The following is a 13342-nucleotide window of genomic DNA, read 5'->3' as shown; positions in this document are numbered from 1 at the left end:
TGCAAACACAAGCAGACAGTGTTTAATGAAATCAATGAATTCAAGGAAGAGTGCTGCAGATTCGTGTCTCTCAACATGCGACAGCATGAGGTCAAACCAATTAGTCTTTGTCTCACAAGACAGTTGAAAATACAGTTGAAGAGTCTGACATTCTGTCTGAAGAGAGATATCATTCGCGTTTAGGAAATGCTCGCTGCCTCATGGCCTCCAGAGGCTCCAATCTAGGCAAAATGCAGGAAAAGAAAAGGAGTTCATTGACTGGAGGCCAACAACAGACTAGTCACTACACTGAAATAAATGTCGTTCCAGATAAATTTAACTCCCTGGGAAGTAGTTTGCATTTTTTTTGGTTTGTTTCAGTTATGTTATTTGAATCAAGAAATATAACACAGGCAGGGGGAACAAAACCAAGAAATTCACCAGTTCGGCCACCTACTACACCTACTACCCATGATGCCTACACCCTGGTGGCCGTTTCTTCTCTAGGATTTGCAGATACGACCATCTCTTCCCATGCTAACCAGTGACAGGCTTTATCAAGCCTACAATCAAGGATGTGTCTGTCCCCTGGAGTCTCTCATGTAGACATAGACCCTGTTACTCCTCCATTTTCAATGTCTAATCAAAATCCCCTAAAAAAAAAACAAAAAACAAACAAAAAAAAAACACCCAAAAAACAAAAAACAAAGCCCTTTATCCGATGGCAAGAATCATTTTTCCTTTTCAAGACCAAACAATGTCTTACTTTTCTCCTTACAAATGCTAATGTCCTTCATTTTGGTCATTTTGTTGGTCTTGTGTAGACCAGAGCCAGCAGGTGTGTGTTCTTCTACAGTACGGAGACCAAGAAAGGACATAAGATTCTAAAATTCTGGTCAATATAAGGGACAGCAGATCTCAGCACGAGTGGACTTCATACTCACACTCTTGGTATTTGAAAATGACCCCCTGGTCCAGAGATGCAAAACCATGTGACATGTGGCTGATGGCTTATAAGTGCTGAGAACGTCCACTGAGGTGATAAAGTTCATCAGGAAGATACTGGAGTCACAGGGAGAGCTTGCATGATGTCCAACACCTGATTCTTGAGGCAACTGAGAGAATCTGCTCTGCTCCTCTGTGTGTCTAATATTCATGGGGCTGGCCTTGCCAGCTGCCAGGGTGGCCCATCCTGCTGAAATGGACCTTCTCTCCTTCTGCTTATCTGGACATGCAGGGGCTCTATGGTAGAGCGGTCACCGTCTCTCATGATCACTATGGATTGGCTTTGCAGATTGAGGTAAATTCATCATTAATGTCATCACTGCAATGATGTACCGTGACAGGGAATTGATTTCGGTGGCAGAATTTATTTTAATCACTTTGTAAAGAACTTTAGCCCATATTTATTGAATCACTACGGGCCTGAAAGGGTCACTTTAATTATTCTGTTATACTTGACTGCATTTTATGGGAGAAATTATCTGCTAGAGTGGTACTTGGGATAGGGGGATTAGCAACGATTTCAAGATAAATCCCTTGCAAATGTCAAGTGTGTGTTGTATAGCAAAGGGCTTACTCTGTACTCTTACACGGTGACAGCTAAGTGAACAAGTATTTATTGAGCACCTATAGGGTCCTTAGGACAGCATGAGATCTGGCAGGGGGTGACATGATGTATGTTTGTACTAGATTGGGAGCCAGCAAATGACAGTCTATAAGCAAACTCCTGTTTGCTACCTGTTTTTGTATGGCCCATGGAAAAATGTCAGAAGGAGAAGGATATTTCATGACCAATGAAAACACATGAAATTCAAATTTCATTGTCCATAAATACCTGTCTGTGTATTGTCTCTGGCTGTTTTCACATTACAGCAGGACTGAGTGGCTTCAACAGAGACCACACAGCCTGCAAAGACTGAAGTATTTATTCTCTGGTTCATTGTAGAAAAAAATTTTGCTCTTGAGGAGTCCACTGTCTTCTTAGGAAAGCAAGACATTTTTTTTTTTTTAAATGTAAACTTCCCTGCAGATGACATTTACATCCAAGTTCACTATGATTCTCAGGTTGCTTTTCTTTCTACTGGCCCTCTCTGCTTCCTCTGTTTATATCAAGGATGTCTGCAGAAGCACAAATTGCAAACATGCCAAGTACCTGCTACTTCTCTCCTCTCTGTAGAGGAGAAGGATGGCCTTATAACTAATGAACAAAAAAAGGATTTTTTAAAAAGGGAGTTATATTTTGTTCCTTAAATGGCTCTACAAACAGCATCACAAGACCTGCCACGTTGTCTCATTAACTTTTTATTTCCCCTTGAGTAGAGACAGCCTTGCTACTTCAAAAGGATTTCATTTTAAAGCCTTATTGTTTGGAGAAGTTTCCACTGGCCATGAAGGATAAAATCCAGCCCTGGCCTATCTTGTGAAAGCAGATGCTTACAGTCTGCTTTCAAAGAGGGTCAGACTAGCTGTCCTTTTCTGTGACAACTTCTCCTAATCTTAATAAGTGGCCTAGAGAGCTACCAAGAAGAACCACCTAAATAAATGTATAGGTTTACATGAAAATGTAATAACGATAATGAAAAGACAGAGCAGTTATATGGCTGTACTACTTGGCTATAACAATCAGAAAAAGAACATTTTCTAAATTTGGTGATAAAGATTTTTTTTGAAATCCAGGAAAGACAAAAACAAAAACAAAAACAAAAGAATGATCTCCCTACGAATATTCCAGACATTTGATATTTTGGATCTGTTTTTGTTTTTTTTTTTAATCAAGAGTTAATTCACAGCTTCATGTGAAGGAGCCAGCTCCAGAAGGGGTTAATTTAAAAACACAACTGAGCTGGTTACAAAGGGAATTTCTCCAGCTCTCCAGTGAGCTCCCTCCCTCACCCCACTCCAAAGATTTCCATAGATCAAGTCAAAATCCCATTGCTTGGCACGTCACAGCCCAATGCAGTCTTGTAATTAACCTCAGAATAGTTCACTTCCTGTCAGTTACGTTTTAAAGACTTAAGAGTTATTTTTAAATGGCAACACAACTGTAAATTTTTTAATAAAATACTATGAGCTCTGGTCTCTCATGAGTTGAAATCCCTCCCTGTTTTATGTAAGGAAGCACACTGGAAACTGGTTAATTAGGTGATACGAAGAATACCCAATTATTTTTATTTTTTTTTCAAAAACCAAGTCATTATAAGATATTGGAAATAGCACAACCACTAGGAAACAGTTATCTTTGAAAAGGTCTAAGAGGATTACTCCTGACAGTAAGAGTACCTTTTGTGAAGTCTGACGTCAACACAATTCAAATTACCGTGACATTAATGGAGAAAATACTGCTATGATTGAAAAGAATATTATAAAGAGGTGCATTAGGAAGGCTCGGTTTATTAAGACCAAATTGTACTCTATTAATCTGTTAAAAAAAAAAAAAAACCTGAATATAGCAAAGCTCTCTATAGGCTTGGACCTGAATCAACACTTGGTAAAACGTCTCTCAGATTTTCACTCATGAAATTAGTTCAAACAGGACAGGATAAAAAGTCACATGGATTTAAAACCAGCTGGAAATCTGAAACCAAAGGACATAAGAGAGATGAAAGATGGCATAACTAATTAAAAGAAAGTGTCCTGTAGGGCCCTATAGGGGTGAGTATTTGGTTCAGAATTATTTAACATCTTTATTAATGACTGAGAAGAGGACAGAAGTAATATATTAATAAAATATATAAACTGAGCAGAGTGGTGGTCAGCATTGGAGATGGAAAAGTATAAAAGGAGATGGGAAATCGAAAGGAAATAGCAAAATACACTTCCACCAAAGAAATAATGGAGAGTTCAATGCAACAAAAATGGAATGCGCTCTTCCCTCTCGTCCCCAGGCAAATGCCCCTTCCCAGGAGCTCCTGATACATGCCCCAGGGAACTTGAGGTGTAACTTCCAGTTGGTCCTGGGAACTGTCAATAATTAGCAATAGGGTGGGGGGAACGACAGTGATGGACATAGAAACTTCCAGAGAGTCAGTGACAGATGTGTGCTCTGTGTTGAGAGAGCAAGACTCGCTTCTCTGACCTGGGAACTCAAAGGCGAAGCAGACATGGCCCACAGTGTGGCTGCCCAGGCCACTCCCTGAATTACTCCTGGCCATTCACCCTTCTGAGTATGGCTACTCAGAACTAGCCTTGGTGACCAGAACTTCAGGGTGAGCCAGGGCAGTTCTTGCTCTGATTCCAACTTACACTAGCCACTCAAATCTACCCTTCTGCCAAGATGCCACAGGAACGTGAGATTCTTGCTGCTCCATGCTCCTTCTCTCCCTATCTTGGAGAAGATGCCTGGCTTTGCCTGGGTCTGACTCCTCCCCTCCAGCCACACTCCAATCTACCTGTCTTCTCCTGCGTCTTGGATGCTAATAAGCTACCCTCAGCCTGGACCTCAGGTGGGAGGTCTTGGTCCTACTCCATATCTATGGCCCAGAGGGGGCAGGTTTTGGCAGACTAAGGCCTAGAGAAACCAATATTAGTTACCTCGCTCCAAGATGCATCTTTATCATCACTGCTATGTGGTTTAACATTTATTTCTATTCAACATAGGTCACATAATATAGGCCAGTGACTAAAACTGTGAACCCTTGAGTCAAATTGCTTGGATTCAAATCTCTTATCTACCATTTGCAACTTATTTTTATAAATCAAAGTTTCCCTGTGTATAAAATGAGGAAAATACATCCGTTGTGAAGCTTAAATAAAGAGACACTCTGAGCTCAGAAGGCACAGGGTTCAACAAAAAGCAGTCCATTCTGGTATTCTTTCTATTCACTTCTTCTGTTGTGCATTTTCAACTTGTTCATGAAAAGGAATGTCACTTCCTCCAGAATATTCTAAGCCCTACAATATAAGCTCCAGAAGGGCACACGTTTTGTCTATCTGCCTGCTTGGCACACAACAGTTGCTCAACAAACACACTGTTGAATGATTGATTAAACGAAGAATTGGGAGTGAATCCTACAGCACCTAGCACAGTGCTAGGTCCACAGAAGTTATTCAAAAAGGCATATGCTGAATTTAATTTCACTTCTCAAGATAAATGGAAAAAAATCCATTTGGATTATCTATGAGAAATTAAAATGCACATTTCAAAGTGATGGAGGAAGAGAAGAGGAGGTACAGGAAGAGAAAGAAAGAAGAACAATTTGAATCTAAATTCCTCGAGGGCAGGAGACGTGGGTTATGTCTGCCATGGAGTGATAAGCATATTGTGCAGAATAACAAACATTAGAATGACATTGTATCATAGATTGTCACAACCATTCCTTGAAAGCGGGAAAGGATGGGCAGCTGAGCTACCCTCAGCAGGTGAGAGCAACAGATACAAGACAGTTAGGAAATGGAGAAGTGGTGGGGAGGGCGACAGGTTTTACCTATTAAATAGGAAATGAAAAAACAAGAGGCAGGGCTGGTTTTAGTGGGGGAGGGGGGGTGCTGGTTTTTGTAGCTAATAGCACTCCTGATCCTAGGCCAGGATCTTTTCTTAATGTAGGCCACTCCGCATACAGCTCATGTTTCTGGATCAGGGCATGGGGGTGCACCTTAGGGTCACAGGAGTGTAAGGTCAACTGGTCCAGCCAACTGAACCAGAAAACCTACCTCCCAAGGACCACATCCTTGAATGAGCAAATTCTTAATTAAAAACAAAAAGAAAATGTCTCAATAGCATTCCTTTGCCACTGAAGCACTCCTGGAGGGCCAGAATGTAAGGTGCTATATATGTAGGCTCCAGGGTCATTTCAACTTTGTGGGCTACACTCTCATTTCCCATATTCTCTATTTCAGCTAAACCAAATTACTGAGGGTTTTTTTGGTAATGAGTGGTCTGGAATTTTCTGGCCTCCTATTGCACTTCTGCTTAAGCTGGTTTCTCTGGTAAGAATACCTGCTCTTCTGTCTCCATGTGTCTGGATGCTTCTCGTCTCTCAATGGTCAGCTGAAATGCCATCTCCATCAATCAATCCATCCATCAATCAAAGGCTTAACCAACCGCTCTGATTGTGTTTAACTGTCAGGCACTGGGCAGGAGGGACTAAGACACAGCCCCGGGCACAGCAAGGCTTTCTGGGTTTAACTCAGTTCAGGGACTACCCCCATATTAACATGTTTTTCTCTCTTATTGTTACATAGATACTCATGGAAAAGATTCTTGAGATTGACAGCCAGAGAGGTGCCTGAATCATTAGTATCTTCCATGTGTATCCATGGAGCTCAGTTTAACAGCATCTAATAGACGCTCGGTAAATACCTGTGGGAACAATCACCCATGCTCTGGTCGTGAAGCCTAGGGCAGTGTCCACATGCTTCCCAGTGCCTGGCACACAGGAAGCACACACTACACAGTGATGTGGGCGGGTGTGTTAAAGGAATGCTCTCCGTGGCTTCTCTGCTGGGAAGAGTTGCAAGGGATGGGGTGCTCCATTCAAGACTGGCATGTGGACCCCAAGTGGAAATCATGATGCTACACATTCAGCATGAAAATGTGTTTCCCAGAGCATAAAATATCCCTCCTTTGACGAGCAACACTCCAATCCCTATCAACCCAAATTGAGATTCTGCTCTGAGTCATGTATTTAAAGAAAACATTTTGGTATCAACGAAATATCTTTCTCCAAACTTAGAAGGGTAATCCATAGAGAAAGATCGAAGGCAGATCCAGACTATCGCTGATTTTCAGTATTCTCTCTTAGTGACCCCGCTTCTTTTAACCATACAGTGTTAAAGTTGAGGTGGTGCAGAAAGGCAGGACACAAGAAGCCAGGATGCAGTGACCACATTGTAATTTTCTTTTCGTGTTGCTTGGGGATTGAACGCAGGGCCTTGAGCATGCGAAGCAAGCACTCTACCAACTGAGCTATATTCCAGCCCCCACACTGTTTTTTTCTTAAGTTTTAAAAGCTATTGCTTGATCCATTACTCAATAATACAAAGAAATGAATTATTGATACATAAAAGAACTTGGATGAATTTCCACAGAATTATACTACCCCATTAGTAGGTGCCATTTTTGTTTTTTATGTACCGGCTGAAAATAAATTTAATTTTTAAAAAAGTCAAGTGCTGAGGAGGTAGTTTGGTGGTCGAGTGCTTGGCTAGTGTGGTTCCATACCCAGTCAATCTCCCAGTGGGTACATCTAGATGATCCTATTAAATAATATTCTTCAAATGACAAAAATTATTCAGCACCTAAAAAATTATCAAGGATATTATGTTAAGTGAAATAAGTCATACAAAAAGAAAAATACTAGCTGGGTGTGGTGGTGCATGCCTATAATCCCAGGGCCTTAGGAGGCTGAAGCAGGAGGATTATAAGTTCAAAGCCAGAATCAGCAACTTAGCAAGGCCATAAGCAACTTAGTGAGACCCTGTCTCAAAATAAAATATATATATAAAAAAAGAGCTGGGGATGTTGCTCAGTGGTTAAGGGCCCCTGGGTTCAATCCATGGTAACCAAAGAAAAAGACAAATGCTGCCTGATTCTACTCATACGACGAATTCACAGTAGTTGAATTTATAAAAAGAAAATAGAAAGTTGGATACTAGAGGCCTGGGTACAAGGGATCGTGGTACAAGGCCTGGTGCTTGGTAATAAGTATAGAGTTTTGCAAGATGGGAAGTGTTCTAGAGACTGGTTGCATATGCTGTGAGTGTACTTAACACTGCTGAATTGCACACTTTAAAAACAGTAAAGATGATGAATTTTATGTTATGTGTATTTTGCCGAAATTAAAAACAACCATGGTAAAATCTGATTTAAAACAAAAAAGCCACTATCTGATTGATCCAACTCCCTGTCACTATGTCTTAGTTTTACAAACCAATGGGAAGAGAAAAGTAGCCCATGACTTAATTAAACCTCAAAGACCTTTAGAGTGCAGACACTGGCACACCACGCTCTTTCTTCTAAGGCTTTAATTAACTGTAGACTCCATTTTGATTCACGTTCCTTCTGCCTGTTACTTAATTCAACTAAAGTTACTATCAACTTTTCAGTAATGATTAAAAATGTGCTACTTATTTATATTGGCACTTGACCTTAAATAGCTGCAAATGGATAAGTCAAAGCCACAGATTAGTCATGAAATAGAAACTGAGCCTTTCTTGCTTTTCTAATGCTGTTATTTTTCATTAGTCTGCTCCCGCCAGACTCCAAGGTTAATGAGAGCAGAACTTGTACTCTTTTGTTTGTTTGTTTGTTTTTACCACATATAGGTGCTCCATGATCTGTGGACAGAGGGAAGCCTGAAGGAGGCCATGCCCTAAGCAGAGCCAAGTATGTTCTGCCCAGAAATATTCACATGGTCACATCCCCACTTAAAACACGACAGGCACATTGAGCTTGCTGACTAACTGCAAAGAAAGCAAGAGGAATTTCCAAGGAAATTTCATGAAAAATATCAACACTTATGAAAGGGGAGGGAAATACATGGTCTATAACAAGTCTGTTTTGGTACCATTAACTATTGGTTTGGGCATCTCTACAAACTGAAAAACAGAAACAAGTTAGTTTGTGTACTTTGCACAGACCTATCCACACAGGATGCCCAGAAAGGCCATCCTAAGGATTATTTCAAATGGAGGTCCCCTCAGGCTGTGTGCTATCAAGTGAGCCACAAGTCACCTTTAAAATTTTACTTCTATTGGAACAACATCATTTTTCATAATTACAGAGTTTTAATTTCTTTTATGTGATTGTTCAGCCTTTGATGTATTGAGCCAATTAACTGAAACTTGGTTAAAAACTAAAGGGGGGAAAAAAGGGAATTTTGGTAGTAAGTAAAATGGAACTTTAAAAAAAAATTTTTTAAGGAACCCAAAGTAGTAGGAGTTTTCCTTGTCATCAAAAGGGAATTTTTCCATTATCAACACCAAGATAGAGTCTGACCTGTAAACCCTGGTTGGTTCTGTTGCTCTTATTCTCCTTGAATCTTCCTCCTCCAGGGTTCTTGGGTGGTTTCTCAATGGCAACTGGACAGAGTTCCTGAAATGGAGAAGAAAATCCCTTCAATGTCTTGAGTGGGTGGGAGATTCAAAGTGTGAAACAAACACAAAACCCAGAGTGGGACTAGGTGGATACAAACATGTATTTTTAGTTAAACCTTGTAATACCAAAAACGTCACTTTACCTGGTTGCTCTGATAATCAGAAGGGTCACAAGCTGTGAAGGGGTGGATACACCTTCTTGCACTGTTACACCAAGCACAGCCAGTTCCAATACATTTGGAGCATCTGGCAACATAGAAAACCAACTTAATTCCTAGATTTTTAAGAAAAGGTTCACATCCTAAAATTTCTCTCTGTGATGTAGTGTACAAATTATTTAAAAGAATTTAAAAAAATATCGTTGGAATGACTGGGGTGAATAGGAGGAGAGAGGACAGTCCTTTGAGGCTAGGCATAGAGTAGGACTTTGTGCCCTGCTCTGGGAGGCCTTCAGGGTTGACAGGCATCATCATGCCTGCAGAAATGTTGCCATGGAAACCTGAAGCTGGGGTCACCTGCTGGTCCATAAATAATAGGAACCACTGAATCTGTTTCTGAATCCATTTCTGCAATTTGTCTACACTCAGGTGAGTCCCCCTGGAGATGGGCCTCTCCCTGCTATCACCCTCCCCAGATCAGCCAACCTTCATTCCCTCAGGCAGCCAAGCTGCCAACTGCCCAGAAGATGTAAGACACAAAGAGTTACCTGGCAGGCAGAGGGACTAGGGTGCTGGTGTTTGTTTTATAATCAAATTAAGGAAGAATTGTGTCTTCTAATCAAATAATCTATCATGCATGGAAAACCCCTGCAGGACTTGAAAAGCAAACATTAGAACAATCAGAGTTACAGAAGAAATGATTTAAAAAAAAAAAAATGGGGCTCCTTTGGAAATGTGGCCAAGGAAGGCCAGAGGAAGCGTCGGCAGGAGACAGCAAGGGTGCCTATTGCAGGGCGCCGGGACTCAGACTGTATTTTATATGCTTTCTAAAGGAAGATTCTGACCTAGAGAAACTGCAGTTTCCCTGTGGGGAGAAAGCCCAGGCTCCCCTTGGTGTTCAGCTGTCTCTTAAGTGAGCCGGGAGCAGGTCTGTGGTTTGTCTGCTTCTCTGACCCTGCAGGCAGGATTACCTTACAAGTGCTTTCCTGGCAGGAAGCAGTTACCTGCAGGAAGGGCTCTCACCTCTGGTGGGAGGATCTGGTGTGAGGTCTGGTCCTCGGTGACCAAGTTGTGGGACCTGGGCCAGTTGCTGCCTTTCATCTGCTCTCTAAACCTACACATCGGGGAGCTACAGTATTTTTAAACTCTTTGAGCCATAAAATTCTATTTAATTCTCCCCCCTTTCTCCTATTTTCTGGACTTCTGAGGCTTATCAGAATTTGTATTTTTTTCTTCCCTAAATTAATGCTGTTTCTTAGAAATCACAGATCCTGGCCTATGTCATCTCCTTTCATAGTGCCTCCTTAGTAAAAGATAAGGTCGAAAGCAGCCTTCCAAGTCGGTTTTAAGTATGGAATCATCTTCAGCATAGAAATAATGGTTCCTGGGCCAGGTAGAAAGGAGTTCATATTTGTTACTCAGAGAGTTAGTTGCCAATCATCCTGCACAGCCGGCTATAGACTCACACTGATAACATGGCTTCCCACTGTTCCCTTAGGGACCTCCGGCCCGACTTCCAGCTGGAGGGACAGGACTCTGAGAAGCATATTTCCTCTGTGTCTTCTTTGCTTTAGAAGCTAGGTATGAGGTGTGGCCCTAATTCAAGGGGTTTCTAGCTAAAGGGGGCCGAGAGTGATAAAAAGAGGGCAGAAGATTGGGAGTGTAGCTCAGGGGTACAGGGCAAGGTGCAGGGTTCCAGGTGGCACCTGGAAAAGAAAAGAAGAGAAAGAAAAGAAAAAGAAAGGGAAAGCAAAAATAGAAGAGGGTAGAATGAATATGTTCTTTGGGCAAAAGAGACTTCACTGTGTGTCCTTGACAGGCCTTCCTGTTCTGCCTAAATTCCCAGAAACGTCCTGATCAGGAGAGGACCTAGCAGTGCCCTCTGTACTTCCGTCAAGTGTCCCCTGGGCCTAGGAAATAACATTTCCCTGTCGATAAGAGCGCTTAGCCCGTGTTCTCTCCCCGGCTGCCCCAATTTCCTTGTTAGGGCTTGAATGAGTGAGCCGACCCATTAGCTCAGTGGCTCTCCCAGCTCCCGTTAGGCCATGCTCCAAAAGGCACTTTGGGAAGTTCTACTCCACAGAAGAGTTCTTTAGGAAATTGTGGAGTAAAGCAAATAAATTAAAACCATGAGAGAATATTTACATTTCAAATAAAATCTTACTCTCTTAATGATGAGCAGTTGGTTAAGTTGAATCGCTTTGATAAAATCCAAGAAGGGAAGGAGAATGTCACGTTGACCATTAAGACATCTGGAGCAAAGGGAGGGAAAAGTCATTTACCATGGATTCCTGCCACAGTCAAGCAGAAGCTGTAAATGCAAAAAAAAAAAAAAAAAAAAAAATTCCCTTCTCCGCCGAGAGGCCACGGGTGTGCCAGCTGTTCACCAACATTGCAATCAGTATGTGCTCCGTCCCCAGGGGCCGTTCACGTCAGGCAGCCACAGAGCACAGCACCAGGCTCCAAACAGACGAACCCAACTCTAGCTTCAAGCCCCCCCCATGGATAATCACTAGGAAAAAGCCATTTTACAGCCCATTTACATCTCAAACTCTCCCTGGGATCACTATCTCAGCTTGTAATTGGCCAAGGCATAAGAATAAAACAAGTCACCGAGCAAGAAGTGCCTAGAATATGAAAAGCCACACATTAGAGAGGAAATCCTGCACCTTCGGAAAAATCCACACTTGACAAATATTTACCTAACAAATTTGAGAGTGTGGTTCCTAGGGGTGGGGAACCATGATCTTCTTAGAGTCAACTGTCACCAAATCTATGGTGAAAGTTTTCTTACTTGCTTTTAAAAATTTATCCATGGGTTTGAAAACCCCTAAAGAATAAAATCAGTAGGATAAAAATTGCTAAGTCAGCGTTAGAGAAGTGTATTGTTTCCCGTATCTCTTTAAACATCGATATTCTACCCAAGGTCCTGATTCCCAGTCCCAGCTGTCTATTAGAATCAATTGAGAATTTTTTTTTTATGAAAATATAGATTTCAGGGCCATGCTACAAGATATTCTGATTTTGCAGGTCTGGTGTGGTCTAGGAATCTTTGGGTTGCAGTGCTCCCCAGTAAGGATTGTATAAGCTGCAGCCCAGAGTAGCACCTGGGCTAGTCCAAGTGCCAGTGATAATAAGGAAGTATTAATACTTTTTTTTCCTTATATGAATGATTGAAGACTCGGAGATGGTACTTGTTAAATTAAAGTCTTGGAAAAATGAGAAGTTGGCCTGACTTTGTTGGCAGCCCTAATTTTCTCATTGAAATTTTATTAGTGTGTGGTTCCCAAAGTCTAAGAACTCTTATTTTCAGGTGCTTCTCTACAGCAATAAGATTTGCTCTGATAGCCAGAACTGCACATAACATTCTGCTCACACAAAGTGGGCTTATGTGAAATGATAATCTTCTGTTCTAGAGACAAGGAGGTTTGGAGGGCTGGCCTGACCTCTCAGCAGGAGCCTCTGAACAGACACTTGATGCATGTTAGTGGAATGAGCACACGAACACTGAGGGACTCCCAGCCAAAACACATTTCCAAGGAATTGACAGGTGTCCAGTGACGATGGCTGCAGGATCTCTACTTTGCTGAGCATCAACTATACATAAAACATTGTAAATATGCCAAGGAAATGCATATTCATTATCTCTGAAAGCATTTACAGTTAAAATTCTGGAAGAAGTAAAATACATTAGGTGAAAAAAACCAGCAATAACAACACAGTCAAGGAAATACCATGATAATGGTTCGCGTTCCATATAGTACCTGGGTACCCAGATGCCTGCTGAGGATCAAGGGGATTCTGGAGGTGGGACAGTCATAGCAGAATCTGACAAGGCTGTTAGGGAGAGGAGACTTTCCCACAGTGTTTCAAAGTGGGAGGGAAATAGGAATTAGTGAAAAGAATGAGGCCACCAGAGGCTCAAAGGTGGCCATGGACCAAGTTTTGGCAATCACTTCTGGCTGACTGAGTACAAGAGGTGGGAAATGAATTTATTTGCCTGTGCAAAATTATGCAAGATCTTGAGCTGATGTGGCGACCCATGCCTGTAATCCCAGCTACCCAGAAGGCTAAAGCAGGAGAATTCCAAGTTTAAGGTCAGCCTGGGAAATTTAGAGAGAACTTGTCTCAAAAAAAAAAGGTATGAAGATGTAGTTGAGTGGTACAGC

At 41.7% G+C, this 13342-nt stretch overlaps 1 protein-coding gene across 2 annotated transcripts in view; it reads right to left on the bottom strand.

Annotated features, from left to right (window-relative positions):
* Plxnc1 (plexin C1) overlaps positions 1-13342 on the bottom strand; it is a 142780-nt gene that overhangs the window by 63322 nt on the left and 66116 nt on the right. For both annotated transcript variants that reach the window (XM_076853210.1, XM_076853209.1), the window contains exons 7-9: positions 11338-11425; positions 9159-9261; positions 8918-9013 (exon numbers count right to left, since the gene is read on the bottom strand). In XM_076853210.1, coding sequence (XP_076709325.1) covers positions 8918-9013; positions 9159-9261; positions 11338-11425 — 287 coding nt within the window. The remainder of the gene's footprint in view (positions 1-8917; positions 9014-9158; positions 9262-11337; positions 11426-13342) is intronic.

Source organism: Callospermophilus lateralis, chromosome 4 (assembly GCF_048772815.1).
Source record: "Callospermophilus lateralis isolate mCalLat2 chromosome 4, mCalLat2.hap1, whole genome shotgun sequence".
Taxonomy (NCBI): Eukaryota; Metazoa; Chordata; class Mammalia; order Rodentia; family Sciuridae; genus Callospermophilus; species Callospermophilus lateralis.
The sequence above is the reverse complement of the archived record's forward strand: the minus strand, read 5'-3'. Positions and strand labels throughout refer to the sequence as shown.